The sequence below is a fragment of the Copidosoma floridanum genome, unplaced genomic scaffold, assembly GCF_036245765.1.
Source record: "Copidosoma floridanum isolate Cflo_tuat_1 unplaced genomic scaffold, Cflo_Japanese_pri ptg000001l, whole genome shotgun sequence".
In the NCBI taxonomy this organism is placed as follows: domain Eukaryota; kingdom Metazoa; phylum Arthropoda; class Insecta; order Hymenoptera; family Encyrtidae; genus Copidosoma; species Copidosoma floridanum.
The window spans coordinates 11,030,069-11,048,754 of record NW_028321878.1 but is presented as its reverse complement, the minus strand read 5'-3'; the positions used below and the strand labels follow the sequence as shown (position 1 = coordinate 11,048,754).

Sequence of the window (18,686 nt, the reverse complement as noted above, 5' to 3'; positions counted from 1 at the left end):
TCACAATCCTTTTGTCCAAGTCATCCGCGAAAGCGATGTCGAATCGACGAGCTTCAAGTTCCCAACTGAGTCCACGAGCACGTGAACGTGAGGTTTTTATTATACGGCGAGGTACAGGGCTACACCTGCATACGCGAGTAGGAAAACAATAAGGCTCCCCCGCTGTATCCGTACATGGAAGGAAGTATGCGTGCGTTGTTCACGAGTTACATTTCAGCGACTCTTCTTCGTGGAATTGGTATTTTAACTGCTATAATATAAGAGTGTAACTTTTCATGTCTCGAGGATTATGTTTGAAGTATACGAAAATGTAAGCTCTGACATGATTTTTTTAAATCATTTTATGATATAATATATTATCTCTGTCAAAGCAGTGTTTATTCAGGTTTGTTTTTTTTTTTTTTCAGTAATAAAACTAATTTATTACACACCATTGTGAATCTTTGAATGATATATTTAATTGTATTTATATTGCAATTCAATCACGTAAGTTACGTGAACAAAAATAAAGTGGAAAGATATGCCATCGCTTCAAAAATGTTTTATTTTGTCGTTAAAAACATAAACTTTTAAATGTTTATTTATATCGATGAAACAATGAAAATTTTGTGCATATAAAAACGCGTTATCCAAATTAAATAAAAAAATCATGGTAATTATAAAAAAATATCAGTAGATTGCTCAAGTCGACGCAGTTAAACTTACAAAAGTATAATGTTGTAAACACGAATGAAGTAATGTAAAAAAAAAATTTTTTTTTGAAATTATCAAACATTATTATTTAAAATTTACCTCAAATATATGAATCCCATTGAATCTGCTTGCCAAAAATCAAAGAAAATAATAACAACGACGCGTTTGTACAAACGCACGAGGTATTCTCCTGCCTAAGATCGCGTACACCCAAATATCTTACCGCCGATCGTTTTGACTCTGTCTTTTTTTCTAACCATTGTTGCAACGTGCATAAAATCAGGCTTCATTTGCATTGTCCCTTTGCATTCGCACCACGACCTTTTACGGACGAGAGCCATCATTATTTCGCGTCGACTCGCGTTGCACCCACTTATCCTTCCGAATGTAAAACACGTTCGACTTAGTGCACTCTGTACCGTCTCGTCCCAAAAAATTCTGATTCCATCGTTTTCCACTTACTTTTTACCCACTGAAAAAGAATTTTCGTTCCCACCATCGTCACGCCAATATCGTCAAATCAAATAACCGGGATATAGTGCGCAACACAAAGGCCACATCATCCCCGTGTATCTTTCTCTCCCTTCGCGTCTCAAGGTGTGCGCGCAAAATGTTTCCGCCGACGTAACACATCGCACCCACCATCCGTGAACATCACCGGCATTTATACTTAAACAGGTCCATATATTACGAAGTTGATTGAACGTGAAGCAGCCAAAGAGATGAGCAATGCCGTTTTGCGATGCGAGCAGCCTGCCCTGCTCTCTGCGTGTCAAGTTATACACCTATACGGCAAATTTGTGATGCAATTCATTTGCCACAGGCCGGGGAGTGACCAGTTCGGGCTTTGATTCTCACATGCACCCTCATTTGATTATTTATTATTTATCTAATATTACCGGTAATAATGTCCACGACCAATCGATTGAGTAATATATAATTGTTTTATGAAATTACTCTTGGACTTATGGATAAACAATTTTTTTGTTTACTTTTTTTTGTTAATTACTCTATTTTTAGATTAAAGTGGACCTTCGTTAAAAGCGTACTTTATTCCTACGCAAAAGTTACTAACCGATGTTATACTGAACTGATTCTTCTACATAGTTTCGTGTCTACTTATTTGGTGTAATAAATCTTTTTGTATTGACTAAGTAATGGAGCAGTGATTATTTAAATTAGAAGAATTATGAGCTGCAGTATTTTCCTAGTTCGCATCGAAAGTTTTCCAAACATTTTTTGTAAAATTTATGTTTTTCACAAAATCCTCGTATCCGACCTTTCGTTCAAACGTGTTTTAGTCGACAGATTGATTTTATAATTATTTTACAATTATTATTAACATAGCTTCTGTTGTATACTTAGCAAAAACATGAAAATCCAAAACTCTTTCATGTAAACTTGGACTCACATTGCGAGTACCCCCGAACTTTTTTTTTTTTTTTTTTTTTTTCATTACCTGTGCATACAACAATCTACGCTCCGTAGTCGTGAATCGTCGCATAAAAGGACACGCAATACGCACAATCGTATCTTCGCGGCCCAACGCAATGTCGCTCGGTCATTAAGTATAAGTACTTATGTATACAAACGCGGGGTAAGGACACGAGATAGGACTTTGTCCCTTACGGGAGAAGTTCGAACGTCACGTGTGCGAGCGCATTTGCGTGCGGTATATATGCATATATTAAGGTTCAGGTCGTGATGGCTACTGCTGCAGGCACCCGAGGCTTAAATATAGATTGACACAGTGGCACTAATTCGTTGAATGGACCAATAGAAGAAGGTGCATGTCCATACATGTATGTGTGTCTTTATGCCACTGCGGTATTAAATATGCCCACGTAACGGTGTGCCATCGAGGGGGGAATCGCCTGTGCGCCGATGCTGTCACCTATATCAATTATACATACGTGTATTTATACTATACGTGTACACCCATACACACCACTTTTTTTGTCTTACATGCAGACAATACGTAATACACGCTCGTGTCTTCTTCCCTTTTTTTTTTTCATTACAGATCATATAGGGTGAACAAATTTTGGATGGGCCAACAATTGGTGTAGCAAGTCAAAGGGTCCATGGTCTAGATCTCTTATTTTATAAAATTTTGTATTTCGTGTTATTGATGCAAAGTCCCAGTAAAACGATTAAGTATCCTTCCACAAAGCCTCATTCGAAAATGCCACACCACAAGAACCAAATATTTGTATAATTCTTGTACTGTGCCACCACATACTTTTGTAAAATAATCGAATCGGTTGACAACCATCCAATTATTCTCTTCGAACTAAACAAAAAAGAAAAATAATTTTCCAGGAGTAGCGAAAGGCGTAAAATGTCCTGTCCTGTCTTTTTGTAAAGCTCGAATCAACTATGTTCACGCATATAATCGTCCATATCGGCGCCGAATGATCGACAATATCATGGTCTGATAAATCACGAGAACGAAGCACACTGGACAGAGTCAGTAAGTGTACCATCGAGCCTCGGGCACGCCGATTTTTCCACGTCGCGCGCATCACTCCCCTATACCACAGCTTCAATATACACGCCATGCCCGAGGCCCTCCTCCTCCTCCTCTGCTTCCTATCGTCATAATCATCATCCTCATCTCTAATATAGTTCCTTCCATCTCGTTCTCGCTTTTATCGTGGCCCAACACACAATGACGCCTCTCCGTGTACATAGGTGCACGCATGCATGTTAATGCGCACGGGGTCCAGACGCTTTCCGAAGATTAGACAGTCGGATCGCGCGACTGCTGGTGCGAACAAGGTAATCAAAACGAACGGAAGGGCCTTTCTTTTCTTTTCTTTTTTTTTTTTTTTACTTCGGATCAGCCGTGCCATTTTGTTCAAACCTTTTTTTTTTTTTTTTTTTTCGTTCCCCCATTCGTGTTTCACCTCAGTTGCGTTTTTCGATTTTAATGAGACACTGATCCTCCTTCACTCGAGTATTGTTCTTTCCCGTACAGTGTGTTGTGTTTGCCGAACGGAGATTATTCACTCGTCCAAGGGGTGACACGTACTTACCAGGTTTGTGGCGATTTCGAGGGACCATTATACACTCATTACGCATCATTCCCACGTATAAAAGTACATACACATGCTCAAGAGATTTCTTTGCAAAGTGTACGCGATTAACGATACATTGCATGACGCGGCACGTCCATCGTCCTTTTTTTTTTCTAGTTTGTTTTTTGGCCAAGAGACATATATGGCCATAGTGAAGTAAACACCAAGAGCTCCTTAAATTCTTGGCATGGGAAAAAATAAACGAGACGAACAAATCGGACCTGCATCGAATATATATATTTCGATCGTCGGTGCCATTGAATTGCCGCGAGAAAAAGATACTCAGTGTATGTACAAATAACAAGTAATCGTGCAAGCTTTTTTTTCTTCTTCTTCTTCTTTTGTTTAATCGTGCGTATTGAGCATATGTGGGGCAAGGTTGCATTTGGTAAGAGATTGAAAATAAAAAATAAACGAGACGAGCCCATGTATGGCGTGCCCTTCTCCGGAAGCTGCTCGTTGTGTACGTCATTTATCATCATGAGCACACCAGCGCAGCTCACGTTCCTCCTTTAATTTATGGTTTTTCGCTTCCCGATCATTTTCGGCTACTTTACGTTACATCCACACAACGCAACTGTTACAGCTTGTTTGAGAATCACGAGATGCATGTATTTGACCAAATTTTATGGAGAAAACCAATAATGGCAACGCTCCACTCTGGACATCCAACCCTTTATTAAGGTTCCTTTTTCTGCTGTAAAATCAATTAAAAGCTTTGATTTCAATTATTATTTGGTTCAAAAAGACTATCATGCCTCCAATCTTTGAGTTCAATAGCTACTTTTTCTTGTTTTTACCACACCAAAGCTCAAATTAAATCTCGTTTCAACTACTTCCTGTTATTGTTTCAAGTAAACTATTCGTACGCTTTTTTGAGCCACGTAACTTTCACATGTCATTAATTTTTCACGCGGACATTCTTCCGTGACGAGTAAAAGGTAAAGGGTGTGAATAATCGTAACGTGCTTTGCTTCTAATTTCGGTAATTCCCACCGTACCCCGTCACCTCGATCGCGAATAAAAAGCAAGCGAGCCCGCGCGCGAGCTAGACGGAGCATCCGGCCCTATAAATCATCGCCCACAGACGCGTACAGCGAAGCATAAATCTAATCTATCCGCTCATCGATACCCACATACAACCAACCCATCCCTGGTCCAGCAAAAAGACACGCGAGGTCAAACTGGTCTCCCTCTCCCCTGTAACATCGCACCGTTTTTCTCTTTTTCCACATTATACTAACGATCTCTAATGCGCGCAGGTCCTACACACGTACACCCGCAGCGCACGACCCTATATAGGTGTATACATAACGAGGATGAGATGAATTGAAGGCATAGTCAGAGCCAGCCACGCGAGCGAAGGAAAAAAAGGGGAAAAATCAAAGGAGACGGAAAAAAAAAAAAAAAAAAAGGAGACATCACCGAGAGTCAGCCCGAGGTATGCCTTCGTCGACGATCGAGCAGCTCCGGCGAGTCGACAGGTCGACAAGTCCCCTGCCGACCACGACCTCGCCAACCTCGCGCCTCGTAGCGGCCAACCCCGTGCAGGAGCTCAAGGCTCTGTTCATCGAACCCGTGCAGCAAACCGCCCCCTCGTCGTCCCACCATCACACGGACTTTCGGCTCGAGCCTGTGCATCCGGCCCCGCTCGGGGGCGAGTCAGATCAGGTTGCCCTCGCCAACAAGGAGTCGGACATACCCGAGCGAGGCACGTGGGGCAGCAAGGTCGGTTACTCCACGTTACGAGCTTGTGGTGCGCTTTTGCTTGCCGTAGACGCTGCCGATTTCATTGGGTAGATCGGTAAGGCTTTTAAGGCACGTTGAAGTAGAATAAACGACCGGGTCCAGTTGGACGTGGCACCGGAGACTAACCTGCAGTTTGTCAAATGCATGGTAGTAAAAGGCTCGTTCGTTTACTGCTGCTTTTCATAACAAAAATCGCGATACGACTACTGTGATAATCCATCGTGGGAGAAGTTTTTTGTAACAGTTTTTTTTTTTTTTTTTTTTCTTCTTGGGGTGGTAAAATTTTTTAAAAACCTTACTAGAGTAATAATTTTTTTTTTCTTTTCAATTTAGTTATGCGGACACGTACTAAATAAAAAAAAAAATAAAAAAAAACTCAAATAAAATTACGTCAGTTTGATTATTTTATGCGCACGTTTGAGCAGCCGTGCGCGGACGCAGCTTTGCATGCACAATGGCACAGTCCCTTTGATTCGACGAATGAATCAAATTTGCCCACTGCTCCGACTCAATGGCCAACATCTTCCATCCCGCATGCTAACCGCATCGCTCATATAGGTGCACGTGCACGAACGAACGCGCCATCGGCTTCTTCGAAAGTAAGAAGGTGAAGAAAAAAAAAAAAAAAAAAAAAAAAAAAAAAATCAAGTCAGATAAATTTAATAAGTATTTTTCCTGCCAACGGTAAAGATCGAATTCATCCTGTCGGTGGTGGGTCTGGCCATAGGACTGGGCAATTTATGGCGGTTTCCGTACCTTTGCTACAAAAATGGCGGTGGGGCCTTTTTGGTGCCGTACTTTATCGCTCTTGCGTTGGCCGGAGTGCCGATGTTCCTCATGGAATTGGCCTTAGGACAGATGATGACCATCGGCGGCCTCGGTGTCTTCAAAATCGCTCCGATCTTCAAAGGTATCCTACGTTAGATTTTTTTTTTTCTTTGCGTGGGCAGGTGTCATACCTATCAAATGTTATGCGTAGTCACTCATTACTATTGTAATAAAATTTATTTTTTAGGTACAACATTTATTTATTTATTTTTTTTGTTTATTTCTTACGATAAACTTTAATTATATCGTATTACTAGGGGATGACAGTTGTATCGAAATTTTTTTGTTAACAATTCCCGCGAATCATCGTAAAATGTAAAACCAGTGCTTGAATTTCCAAGGGAATTTTCAGAAACGTGGCCTTTTTTTACCTCCACGCGAAAACAATAACATTCGTATCGATGAAATATTACATGTACTAAAAAATTATAAAAAGCCGTAAAACAATGAAAATATCACCTATACGCGCTTCGCCTTGTCCACGCACGCACCATGCCCGCAATATTAAATTTCACTCGCGTTTGCATTTCCATAAAAGTAAAAAAAAAAAAAAAAAAATCCACGCGTTCTTAAAAGAAAAAATTCCACGATGGTCATAGCAGAAAAAAAAAAAAATTAGAGAGCCAAGTAAACGTATACGTACCACATACATGGTGCATAAACAAGAGAAAAGCGCACGCAGGTGTATTCCTTAATTCCGTTTTGTTTCAGGAATCGGATACGCGACGTGCATGCTGTCGTGCTGGACGAACATCTACTACATAATCATCCTCGCCTGGGCCCTCTTCTACTTCTTGGTATCCCTTCGATCGGGTACACATTTTTGTATAAATTATTATTATGATAATACCAAAGGCTCGATTTATAGCTTTTTTTTTAAACCAATAGCAATTTCGCCTATATTGTGTATATAGAGAGTTTAGGTGGCCTTGATTTTGCTCAATACTTGAGGTTGTGCTCTATTCTCCGCTGAATGGATAGGAGGGCCCCGAGAGCAAGGGATACTGACGAGCTCGACGCGTTGAATTTTAATATCCCCGGCCTTTTTTTCCTGATGAATCGCACGACCGCGTGTCCTTTACGCATGGTTTTTCTTTGCTTTGAGTAAGAATTAAAAATAAATAAGAGACGTACATGCTTTGACTCTGTTCGTTTGGCGTTGCTGGGGTGGCATTTAAATTTTATGTCATTTAAATACGACCTCTTCGTGGTATTAAGAACAACGGAAAGAGAAAAAAAAAAAAAAAAAAAAAAAAACACAAAAGGAAAATAATCGTGTGGAAGAATAAAATGAAAAAAAAATCCTAGACGTTCCGTGGAGGACGTGCGACAATCCATGGAACACAAAGTACTGCATAACGCCGATAGACCGTATGAGATCGACGTGCTGGTCCACGGCCAACGACACCGTGTGCTCGACTTACATCGGCAACTTGAGCCACAAGATGCTCAGAGATCCGGTCAAGGAGTTTTGGGAGTGAGTCCTTGTACTTTCGATATTTCATTATTTGCGAGATATGACAAGAAACATAGAGTTTCAAGTTTTTAAACGACTATCTGGATCATAAAATGATTTGTTAGTTATTAGATAAAAATCGGGATCTCTGACTCTGCAAAGTCAGCTAAAGTACGAGGAAAATCTGCCAAGTCCTCGAAATAACACATTTTTCTCACTTGCACGTCTTAACTAGCAATTTTTTTTTTTTTCTGCTTAACCGTAACAATCAGAGTTACATTGTAATCTCCGTGAAACAGGAGGCGAACGCTGCAGATATCGAGCGGCATCGAGGAAGTGGGCGGCATCAGGTGGGAACTGGCCGGTACTCTGGCGATAGTCTGGATAATGTGCTACTTTTGCATATGGAAGGGAGTCAAGTGGACGGGAAAGGTGATTATATTGTACCTTTCTTCGGATGCGTCATATCGCTCGAGTAAAAAAAAAAAAGAAAAAGAAAAAAGAAATACTATATATATAAAAAAAATGATTTTTCAGGTCGTGTACTTTACCGCGCTCTTCCCCTACTGTTTGCTCGCGGTGCTTCTCGTACGTGGCTTGACGCTTCCAGGCGCCATGGAGGGTCTCAAGTACTACGCGACGCCTAATCTATCGAAATTGGGCGAGCCCGAGGTAAATTGGCTTCTTTTTCTTCCTCTTTCTCGCTCCCGCATGAATTGAAGCTTGAGTCATGATGTTTCATAGCTTCGATCAACACGAGAGCTTTTTTGACCATCGCTTTTTTCAAACAACTTGTGACCATTACTCTCAACGGAGTAATCATACGATTGGAAATTATTGTCATAAAACTGAATCTCCCGTGTGTTTGTAATGAAAAAAAAAAAAAAAAAAAAAAAAAAAAGATTTATTACTACTTTTCTAAAACATACGAGGTTTATTAGGTGTGGATCGACGCGGTCACGCAGATCTTTTTTTCTTACGCTCTGGGCCTCGGTGCCCTCGTCGCTCTGGGCAGTTACAACAAGTTCAACAACAACGTTTACAAGTAAGGAAAATGCTATTGTTATTTCAATCGGCCGATCACCCGAATGAACCATGATGATTGTTTTATTTACTTCTCCCAATGGCAAAAGGGACGCGCTGATCGTCTGTAGCATCAACTCTTGTACGAGTATGCTGAGCGGCGTCGTCATATTCTCGGTGGTCGGTTTTATGGCTCACGAGCAGCAAAAACCTGTCGCCGACGTCGCCGCCTCTGGTATAATCCACCGCGTATTACATTATCATCGTATGAAACGACAGAGTGAGCCCATCGAGTTTTTTTTTTTTTCCATCCTACAGGTCCAGGACTGGCGTTCTTGGTCTATCCGTCCGCGGTACTTCAGCTGCCGGGCGCCCCGATCTGGTCTTGCTTGTTCTTTTTCATGCTGCTTCTCATTGGTCTCGACAGTCAGGTACGAGCCGATCGATGCCAGTTCGTTTGATTTTTCTAGGTCTACGAATGAAGATAAATAATTTTTTGCGTTTCTCCCCCGTTTAAGTTCTGCACGGTCGAGGGTTTCATTACCGCGGCGGTGGACGAGTGGCCGCGTCTGCTGAGGAAACGGAAGGAGATCTTCATCGCCATCGTGTGCTTCGTTTCGTACATCATTGGACTCTCTTGCGTCACCGAGGTATAACGAGAATCGTTTACTTTTTTTTTCCCCCTCTCCTTTTTGCAAACTGAAACGTCAAAATGATATGACAGGGCGGCATGTACGTGTTCCAACTGCTCGACTCGTACTCGGTGAGCGGCTTCGTGCTGCTCTTCCTCATGTTCTTCGAGTGCATCTCGGTGGCCTGGGCGTTCGGCGTCAATCGCTTCTACGACGGCATACGCGACATGATCGGCTATTACCCGTGCTTTTGGTGGAAGATCTGTTGGACCGTCACCACACCGGCTATCTGCATCGTACGTATATTTCATATATTATGTTATACACGGCTGTGGTACATTATACGTGTATACACCTCGAGATTGTCGTTTAAACGCAGGGGGTGTTTACGTTCAACGTGGTTAAATTCGTCCCCGTCAAGTACCTCGATTACGAGTATCCCTGGTGGAGTCACGTGCTGGGCTGGCTCAGCGGGCTCTCGTCCATGCTTTGCATACCCGGATACATGATTTACAAGTGGTGCGTCACCTCCGGAACTGCCTCAGAGGTACAACATTAATATATAGCTTCGATGATGCATCATACCCCTATATTGGGTACAAGTAGTAGTATATAGTACTGTCAACCGATTTATCTATGTGTTTTACAGAAATTCCGTAAATTAGTGAGGATAGACGACGACATTGCTACTCTCAGGATGAAGCTCAATCCAATCAAAGCCACCGAAATCAAGACGGAATTCAACGTCTAGAACTTTTTTTTTTTTTTTTTTTCAGTACCTTTATTTTTTGTACAATAACTGTACTGCCCGCCGAATGGTGTGACAAATTTTTCTTTTCTGTAACAACTAAAAATTTATTTAGATAACTCATGCAATTTGGTTTGAAGTAACCATAGGATATTTTAATTCTTACAAAGGGTGCCAGAAATCTTCGACACATCAGTAAATATAATAAATCACGAATGACGCGTCATTACATAGATTCATACTGCGATAGTGGTTTTCTTTACGTTTGTCGGTCAATTTTTTTTTTTTTTTCAAACATTCAGCAGTTGTGAACTAGTGTTATTTTATATGTACCTATAATGAGTATGTCAAAAATAACGAGATATTTGAGTGTGAAAGTTGGGTGTGCTTTCTTTGTAATATTGTTATTAATATAAATAAAAATAAAAATACGGAAATTTTATAAGATAGCATCACACTAATGTTAATTTACAAACAAAAAATTTCCATGCTTTGCGTATTTATTTACATCTGTACAAAAATATACAGTACTTTTTTTGGCTTAGTAGTACAATAATTTTAATGAATACGATTAAGGTTTCTATACTTTAACAGATTTTTAAATTCCTTACGATGTATTCTTGTAACATTATACATAATTTATGCAACAGACGTAAAATTTTTCTGTGTAATGAGTATACATAATGTATGCCCTCATCATATACAAGACTATTATTAGCGTATACAAAAAAACACATTTCACGATTTTGTATCTAATTTTTCGTATTCTCATCAACAAAGTTAAATATTTACAATTACGTATAAAAAAAAAAAAAATTATAATAAAAAAAAAAATTAGGACGCCAAGTATTACTTTTTATCTTTCTGTATCTCCTTTATTCTGTGGATAAGCTGCTCCTTCCACCGATCCTCCGATATTGTGTTTGCCCACTCAGGAATTGCCGTGCTGGGCAGAGTAAAGGAAGCCATGGCTGACTTGACCTGACTTATTTTGTCCGCGTCCATGTCGATGTTTGTCGCATTACTCGTCGAAGCCCAAACCTCCAATGTTTCCGGATCTACATCCGAATGATCGTTTGGCACTAAAACGTTTGGCTCTGCTTCCATCGGTGCAGAGGACCATCCAAAATCCTGTGGGATGTACCACACGATTTATCAACACGATATTAAGTACAGTTTAATAATAGCATATCACTTACATCCTCGTCGTCCTCGTCATCCAGTAGTTCGCCCTCGACAGGGATCTGAGAAAGAGGCATGTAACCTGCACTCATACCAGTGTCCTCATCCTCGCTGTCAGTCTCTGGCATCCTTGTTATAGCACCATTCAATTGCACCGTATTCAAATCATCGACAGACTCTTGGTTTGGCTCGGGTGACATTTCTCCGAGATTTATCTGGGATACCTTAAATATCGTACCTGCGTTTGCTCAAGTTTTTTTCAAACAATAACGTTTTTTTCAGCAAAATGATAAGGAATTAAATTTTCATTCTAACCTCTTCCTGTTACTCTTGTCACTTTAAATACGGTAGAATAAAAAATAACTGATATTCACTCGATAAACTATGTTTTTAACTTTTAGATTTATATTCTAGAGGCACAATCACGCATTGTTTGTTTATCAAGCAAACCAATATGAACAGTAAATGGGTAAACGACAAACTAATCGTGTTTATTATTTCAATGTTTGTATTAGGATATGTGTCGAGGTGTGACGCTGCCAGTGAGTCAATTTTCACACCGATATTTCTCGGAGTTCGGAGTTCAGAAATGAAAAAAATATTAGAATAGGTATAGGGATTGACTATGACCTACGTACCGCACTGCTGGAAGCGTTCGCGGAATACACCCTCTCAATCGCTAGGCCGAACAAATCTATTGTTTGCATTATAGACCAAGAGCTTAAGCCCGAGGGTTGTAGAAAATCTAAACCAGCCGCCACTTTCATAAAAGTTGAAAAACATTACGATTTGTTGAAATCGTAAATTTTTTTTTCATATTTCATTTTGGTAAAGAGTTATGTAGTAATTAAAGTAGTGCAATAGTGCCCTGTAGTCAATTTTATAAACCACCCGCAATTTTAACCAACAGATAGAATATAACAAATTGGTTCAGAAAGTGCCATTTGCGACAAGATTAATATTTATCTTTTACTTGAAAATCGACCGTAGATTCATTTTTTGAAGGTCAAATTTCGAGTAAAAGATAAATTTTAATCTTGACGCAAATGGCACTTTAGCATAAAAACTTTTTACTTTCTATCCGTTGGTCAAAGTTAGTGTTGGTTTATAAATTTGACTACTTAGCACTACTTTAATAATTATCACATACCTCTTCACCAGAATGAAATATAACAATAATGTTACGGATCTCCGAGAATATATATCTAGATTTTTTCGACCACCCTCGGGCCTCAGCTCTTGGTATATTAGTACTCTCGGTAAGAGAACAGGAAAATAGAGTTCCAAACCGAGTTGGTCAATTTGTTCCACAGAAAACTGATTTTTTACTCATTCTTGAGCCGAATCCCGATGAGTCATCTCTTCAGTACTACAAGTCGAAAATTTCATACAATAGCCACAGATACTGCCATTGCGGTAATTTAGGAGAGCCTCTGTAAGCGTTCTTTTTTTCTTATTAACTTTTATTTATTAGCATTTCCACTGTTACTGTGAATTTTCCAATTTTTCCAGTTTGATCAGAACTTATTTATTTTTAAATTTTTATGCCAACATCGTCGGCTGTCGGGCTTCTCTCGGAGCATCACAAAGTACATACTTAACATTTTCCAAAAATGTCATTCGTTTTTTTTTTTTTTTTTTTTATTTCCTAATATTATAAAGGGCACAATTATAATTGCTTTCAAAGTGTATTTTTATTCGTGACAAGTTTTAAATTACTAAGATTTATTGTTTAGATAATTTTCTGTTGAATCCTCGAATACTGTTGTCCTCCAGAGTTTATATACTTTATCTGTACGAAGAAAACACCGTGATGTATGACATCGAAGTCTTGAGAAGCTTGGAAATATTTAAAAATTGCAAATCGTATGATTGATGGGAAAAATAAGTTTCTTATTTCAAAAAATACATCGATGGATTACCGATCCGAAATTGGCCATGTTCATGACGTACAGTCCACCAGCTGTCAAATGGCACGGCTCTTTGCACCGCATCATCATGAATCTCAAGAGTTTCTGCGTTTCTATCGAACACTGGTACCAGTCGTTGTTGTACCTGGATACAAAGTACTGTTTGTTTGATAAAAATAAAAAAATAAAAATAATGGGTTTGCCGTTAAAGGAGACGCTCACGTGTCCTCGTAAAGCTGATTGCCAATGTTGACCAAACGCTGGCCGGGCCAACTAAGGTAAAACATGTGTATGAAAAGCCCTATGTAAATCAAGCCAAATCTTATCAACTCCAGAGGTCTATTTAAATTCATAATTATCTATAAATAAAATGAAACAATATTATTATTCAATATCATGTATACGTAGTCGAGTATTTTTTTTTTTTTTTGTCATAAATGTAATACTCAGTTTATCTTGTTTTGCTTACCACTACGGAACCAACGCTGACAATGAGGACATTTGTTGCCATTACAATTAAAAAGTTCGTAGAATACGAAGACTCGAGTACTCGTGCAAAACTACAAAAGAGAACAATATAGATTATTTTTATTTTTTATTTATTTATTAATAAGGCGAAGCGATTGTCCGATCCCATTTATCAAATCACAAAAAACATATAAAAATTATTATTACATCGTGAACCGATAACCGATCGCCAATAACCGATTTCTTACTTTATTTACCATCTTGTATGATTTATACTTATCTACGGTAAACTCAACTGTAAGGCATTTTTGTGCAATATGATGCATTCTCTCATCGCGTGATAGTTGCCGTCTTCGTTTGGACAGTCCCGCTTCGTGGCCAATTTCAAGCGCATCCTGAAAAATAGAAAGATACATCCATAATTTACATATAGGGTATTGCGTGCAGAGCGTACACACGTCAATGCGTTAAAGCAATGAGATTCGTTCAAACTCACTCACTTGACCACATCCATCAGCCCAACGCATTGTTGAACGCAGGTGGAGTAGGTCGTATCCAGAGCGCAAAAAATAAAAGTCGTTGATATACAGGTGAAACTCTCGAAGATGTAGATTTTTCCGTAATTGTCGAATTTATCGACCCCGTACTCCCCGTCCAATATGAAGATTCGAATCCTGGTGCTGTTGGTCGGGAATACGTAATCTATGCAAATTGGGACGAATGGCACGGTAACGAAAAACGTCCCCGCTGAATACATGTAGGCTAAAAATACGAACGCATACAACTTTTTTCATTTGCACGCGATATCAACGAGTAGCCCACATTTATACTACGCCATGTTTCCCGAATTTAAGTTTTCTCTGCTTTCAACCCTTTTTGAGGAGACTTTCATGTCATGCACCCCGTAAAAGTATAATTAGCTACAGTTGTTAAATAATACGTCACATGATAATTATCGTTAAACGGTGTTTTTTTCAGGTTTTCTGTTCAATCTTAATTTACTTTGAAAAAAAAAAAAAAAAAAAAAACACTTAGAAAAAATTATAATACATTGCATACGATACATTGCATGTGCCATTTTCTGAAAGGAACGAAATGAGCGTACATTTTTTTAACGATCAAGACAACTTTACGCGTACGTAGTATAAAATTCGTTTAAAATTGATTCACGTTGGAGGGCGTGGATTGATTTTTAAATTTTAGGGCGAGTAGGAATGCAGATTAACGACATACTTATGTATCATATGTACATACCAATGTATCCGATCGTCAACAATTTCCCGAACTCCGAGTGTTCCTTCATCGTATTAAACTCATCCTCGTTTTTCAACAACTTCCAGTTATCAACAATATTCTCGTACATCTTGCGTGTCTGTGGGTATACACGTGTATTCATTCATAACATTATTACTTTTATTGGTCTCTCACACGATGTAATACTTATGTTGAAGATAAAAATAACTCGAACCTTATTCTCTGCCATCATCACTGCTATTGATTTTAAAAATATCACAAATATGTAGATTGTCACTGCGGCCGCTTGCATTGTTTTGTCTCCGTTGTGGCCTATGTGCATACTAAAACAACAGATCTTTACGGAACATTAAGTAAATCCTTTTTTTCCGTTTAATGCAATGAATAACCAAATTTAAAAGAGTATTTGTTTACATGATGACGATTTAAAATTATTTCAGAATGTAAATAAAAAGTGATATCTCTTACTTGGGGTATAAACAAAATGATGAAAATTACGGTGGTACAAGTGCGGATTACAATCTTCGTGAGACTGCTCTGATACGGCCATAGGCCCATGCATTTCAGCATTCTTTTGTTTATGCTGAAATACCGGCTCTTGTGAAAATCCATTGTTTGAAAAAAAAAAAAAAATAAATAAATAAATATCTGACGTGTATATACTTTTGCAATTCGCGATGGAAACTTATATATTTTCACGTCAAAAGTACTACTTTTACTCGTATGCTTTCGTGAAATTCATTACGAAATCGGTATACAGCCAATTCAGGGATATAAGAAAAATTTTTCATTACGAGCAATTTCATCCACTTAAAGGGGATACAAAATAATAGTATTATCGTCGACATCGTCATTACCGTCATTTCGCCATTGACATCGATAACAATAACAAAAATAAGTGCAGTCGTTCGCGATTGTACACAAGTGACAATTTGCATACGTGAAAAGTATACTTTCAGTAAACGACAGGTGCGCGTTATATTTTTCGCGCCCCTTGTAGCTTTTACCTGCACACGGGGTGCATGAATATGAATAATTTATTTCAAGTATAGCGACAATTTTTTTAGATTCATGAATAAACTCTACTACGACAAAATTATATACATACATATACGTGACACAAGATGACAATAAACATTTATTATTCTAAGGGCGTCGAATGACCCGTTTTATTCTAAATAAATTTATCACGCGGTAAGGGAAAAAAAAACATTGAAAATTTATTGGTAGAATTGTCAGTTTACAATAATAAAATAAAATTGAAGTATGCCATGGTTTGGAAAAACTTGTTTATTTGAAAAAAAAAAATAAATAAAAAATAAATAAATAAAGAAACCGACAGCTTTGCAACGCATAACATCGGTCCCATACCTCATGCAGTGACCCAAGGCCCAAAGGCCCAAAGGCGATCTCTTGCCAAGCAATTAAGCAAGCAAACAAGAATGCATATATCTATAGATATTGATATCACGTATACGTGAAGTTATGTGTAGTATAATTATAGTACTCACTACTAAGTAGTGTCATATGGTTGATTTTATTAAACCATGTAAGTAGAATATCTATACTTTTGGCGGTCGATTTTTGGGTAAAAGATATATTGTACATTTGCCGCAAGTAGCACAGACAATGTCACCTTCTTATTTTCTATCTTTAAGATTTTATAAGCCGTATAAGATAAGTAGAATATTTATTTACTTGTAGAGGTCGATTTTTGGATAAAAGATAGATTGTAAACTTGCCGCAAGTAGCATGAAAATGTCAACTATTTATTGTCTATTCATAAGATTATTTGCGGCTGGTTTATAATTAATAAAGTGACTTTACTGTAAATAGCAATAATTATTTGGATCAGCGCCATCTAGCGGTCTTTATTATTTGGCCAAAAGTAGCTCCTAAAATTCTCAATCAGAGCAATCAGGATAAGAGCCATTTAGTAAATTATAAACCAGCCGCAACTGATATGAGAGATATGAAATGAAAAAATAACGATACATGTGTTTTTGGCGGCAAGTTAACAATCTATTTTCTACCAAAAATTGATCTCATATGTATTTATACTTTTGAAGATGAATTTTCGAAAAAAAGATAGATTGTTAACTTGCCGCCAAAAACACAGGTATCGTTATTTTTTCATTTTATATCTCTCATATTAGTTGCGGCTGGTTTATAGTTGGCTAAATGGCTCTAAGCGCTAATGCTCTGGCTGAAAAGTTTAGGGCCACTTTTGGGTTCAGAAATCCGCAACGCTAGATGGCGCTGATAAAGATAATTGTTGCCACTTATAGTAAAGCCATGTAATCAATTATAAACCAGCCGCAAATGATCCTGTAGATATACAATAAAAAGTTGACATTGTCTGGGCTATTTGCGGCAAGTATACAATCTATCTTTTTCCTAAAAATTGACCTTCAAAAGTATAGATAGCTGACTATGGGTGTAATCCGCAATCGCCGCCAGCAGTTACATATGTACGACGTGACAACGTTGCGTGGTTGGGGGCGCTACTGTCGATTTACTGGTGATGTGATGTGATCCGCAATCTCACCAGCAGTAAAGCAGACGACGTCGGTCTACTATAACTCTTTTTCGTGACATTTTCTGATTGTAAACAAAGCAAAGCAGACGATAGAATGTCGGAAAATGTCACGAAAAAGAGCAAGTATACTATGGGTGTATTCCGCAAATGCTGCCAGCAGTTAAGTTACGTAGGTCGTGGTAACGCCGCATGGTCGGGTAGCGCTAGCGTCAACCTGTACTAACTGTCGGTGGGTTCCGCATGTCAACAAACTTTGATATTTTTTACTGTTTTCGCTCCCATGCCATCTGATATTTCGGAGTTTGTTGACATGCGGAACCCACCGACAGTTAGTACAGGTTGACGCTAGCGCTACCCGACCATGCGGCGTTACCACGACCTACGTAACTTAACTGCTGGCAGCATTTGCGGAATACACCCATAGTCCGCAGGCTAAGTATACGTCCTTAACCGCCTTTTTCACTAACGTTTAGAATAATGATTGAGACAATCAATGATTGTATCATGAGTTTTTGTATAAAGTTCAATTTATACAAATAAGTTGGTAAATATAGGCACACATGATTAATATTTAAACATTTTAAGCTGTATAAATATATAACATAGATTCCAAATATGCATTATTACCGCTGGAATATGCTAACAAAACCAAATATCCGTCTTTCTCACCCAGCAAAATAATAGGTATCTGTATAATCCTGTATCAATTTATTGCACACATGCGAAATGTTCAATGACAGTAAACAATGACATAATTTCAAACTTTACTTTTAACTCTTCATTTCACACGTAATTTTACAATGCAATTGATAAATTATTATTCATACAAAAAAGTATTAATATTCTTTTAGGAGGTCGATTTTCAGGCAAAAGATTATTTGTAAACTTGCCGTAAACAGCACAGCCAATGTCAACTTTTTATTTTCTATCTACACAACTAGTTGCGGCTTTAGCGTTTCAGATTTCTAAACTAAAAAGTGGCCCTAAAATTCTGAAGGAAAGCTCGGGAAAGCTTTAGATATTTTAGGCCCTAGAGCCATGTTGTCAATTATAAACCAGCCGCAACTTATTTGACAGATACAAAATGGAAATTCAACATTTTCTGTGCTGTTTGCGGCAAGTTT

The 18,686-nt window shown here is 38.5% G+C and overlaps 3 protein-coding genes across 7 annotated transcripts; 1 reads left to right on the top strand and 2 right to left on the bottom strand.

The window, feature by feature from the left end:
* Positions 1 to 3,450: 3,450 nt before the first annotated feature.
* On the top strand, positions 3,451 to 10,232 carry Gat-1B (GABA neurotransmitter transporter-1B). 3 transcript variants are annotated; one of them, XM_014359248.2, is made up of 15 exons: positions 3,453 to 3,474; positions 3,674 to 3,734; positions 5,036 to 5,501; positions 6,213 to 6,432; positions 7,062 to 7,163; positions 7,659 to 7,827; positions 8,106 to 8,238; positions 8,344 to 8,478; positions 8,748 to 8,851; positions 8,940 to 9,064; positions 9,148 to 9,260; positions 9,348 to 9,479; positions 9,554 to 9,757; positions 9,841 to 10,008; positions 10,111 to 10,232. In XM_014359248.2, the coding sequence occupies exons 3-15, from the start codon at positions 5,217 to 5,219 to the stop codon at positions 10,210 to 10,212; spliced, it is 1,992 nt and encodes a 663-aa protein (XP_014214734.2). In that variant the 5' UTR covers positions 3,453 to 3,474; positions 3,674 to 3,734; positions 5,036 to 5,216; the 3' UTR covers positions 10,213 to 10,232. The 3 variants fall into 3 exon arrangements, with proteins under 3 accessions (XP_014214873.2, XP_014214734.2, XP_014214802.2); XM_014359387.2 differs by lacking the exon at positions 3,674 to 3,734 and having other exon boundaries at positions 3,451 to 3,474; XM_014359316.2 differs by lacking the exon at positions 3,453 to 3,474 and having other exon boundaries at positions 3,593 to 3,734.
* A 470-nt stretch (positions 10,233 to 10,702) lies between these two features.
* On the bottom strand, positions 10,703 to 11,981 carry LOC106644097 (uncharacterized). Of its 3 annotated transcripts, none has more exons than XM_014359507.2 (3): positions 11,707 to 11,981; positions 11,409 to 11,629; positions 10,703 to 11,340 (listed from the first exon to the last, which is right to left on the bottom strand). In XM_014359507.2, the coding sequence occupies exons 2-3, from the start codon at positions 11,589 to 11,591 to the stop codon at positions 11,059 to 11,061; spliced, it is 465 nt and encodes a 154-aa protein (XP_014214993.2). In that variant the 5' UTR covers positions 11,592 to 11,629; positions 11,707 to 11,981; the 3' UTR covers positions 10,703 to 11,058. The 3 variants fall into 3 exon arrangements, with proteins under 3 accessions (XP_014214993.2, XP_014215064.2, XP_089445546.1); XM_014359578.2 differs by having other exon boundaries at positions 11,409 to 11,615; XM_089589420.1 differs by having other exon boundaries at positions 11,409 to 11,981.
* A 1,164-nt stretch (positions 11,982 to 13,145) lies between these two features.
* Positions 13,146 to 15,635, bottom strand: LOC106642649 (uncharacterized). Its single transcript, XM_014357521.2, has 9 exons — positions 15,492 to 15,635; positions 15,238 to 15,360; positions 15,024 to 15,141; positions 14,270 to 14,531; positions 14,066 to 14,164; positions 13,771 to 13,861; positions 13,524 to 13,660; positions 13,314 to 13,446; positions 13,146 to 13,230 (listed from the first exon to the last, which is right to left on the bottom strand). Exons 1-9 carry the CDS (start codon positions 15,633 to 15,635, stop codon positions 13,180 to 13,182), a joined length of 1,158 nt encoding a protein of 385 aa, XP_014213007.2. The 3' UTR covers positions 13,146 to 13,179.
* Positions 15,636 to 18,686: the final 3,051 nt, after the last annotated feature.

What these genes read in the sequence shown, in the direction of transcription:
- LOC106642649 (XM_014357521.2), bottom strand. Translation starts at nt 15,635, where the DNA reads ATGGATTTTCACAAGAGCCGGTATTTCAGCATAAACAAAAGAATGCTG. An exon ending in TCATTTTGTTTATACCCCAA is followed by an intron (nt 15,361 to 15,491) that starts GTAAGAGATATC and finishes TGTTCCGTAAAG; the next exon opens with ATCTGTTGTTTTAGTATGCA. An exon ending in TCAGCGTTGGTTCCGTAGTG is followed by an intron (nt 13,661 to 13,770) that starts GTAAGCAAAACA and finishes TTTTATTTATAG; the next exon opens with ATAATTATGAATTTAAATAG.
- LOC106644097 (XM_089589420.1), bottom strand. Translation starts at nt 11,591, where the DNA reads ATGTCACCCGAGCCAAACCAAGAGTCTGTCGATGATTTGAATACGGTG. An exon ending in ATGACGAGGACGACGAGGAT is followed by an intron (nt 11,341 to 11,408) that starts GTAAGTGATATG and finishes TACATCCCACAG; the next exon opens with GATTTTGGATGGTCCTCTGC.
- Gat-1B (XM_014359387.2), top strand. Translation starts at nt 5,217, where the DNA reads ATGCCTTCGTCGACGATCGAGCAGCTCCGGCGAGTCGACAGGTCGACA. An exon ending in AATCGCTCCGATCTTCAAAG is followed by an intron (nt 6,433 to 7,061) that starts GTATCCTACGTT and finishes GTTTTGTTTCAG; the next exon opens with GAATCGGATACGCGACGTGC. An exon ending in CCTCCGGAACTGCCTCAGAG is followed by an intron (nt 10,009 to 10,110) that starts GTACAACATTAA and finishes TGTGTTTTACAG; the next exon opens with AAATTCCGTAAATTAGTGAG.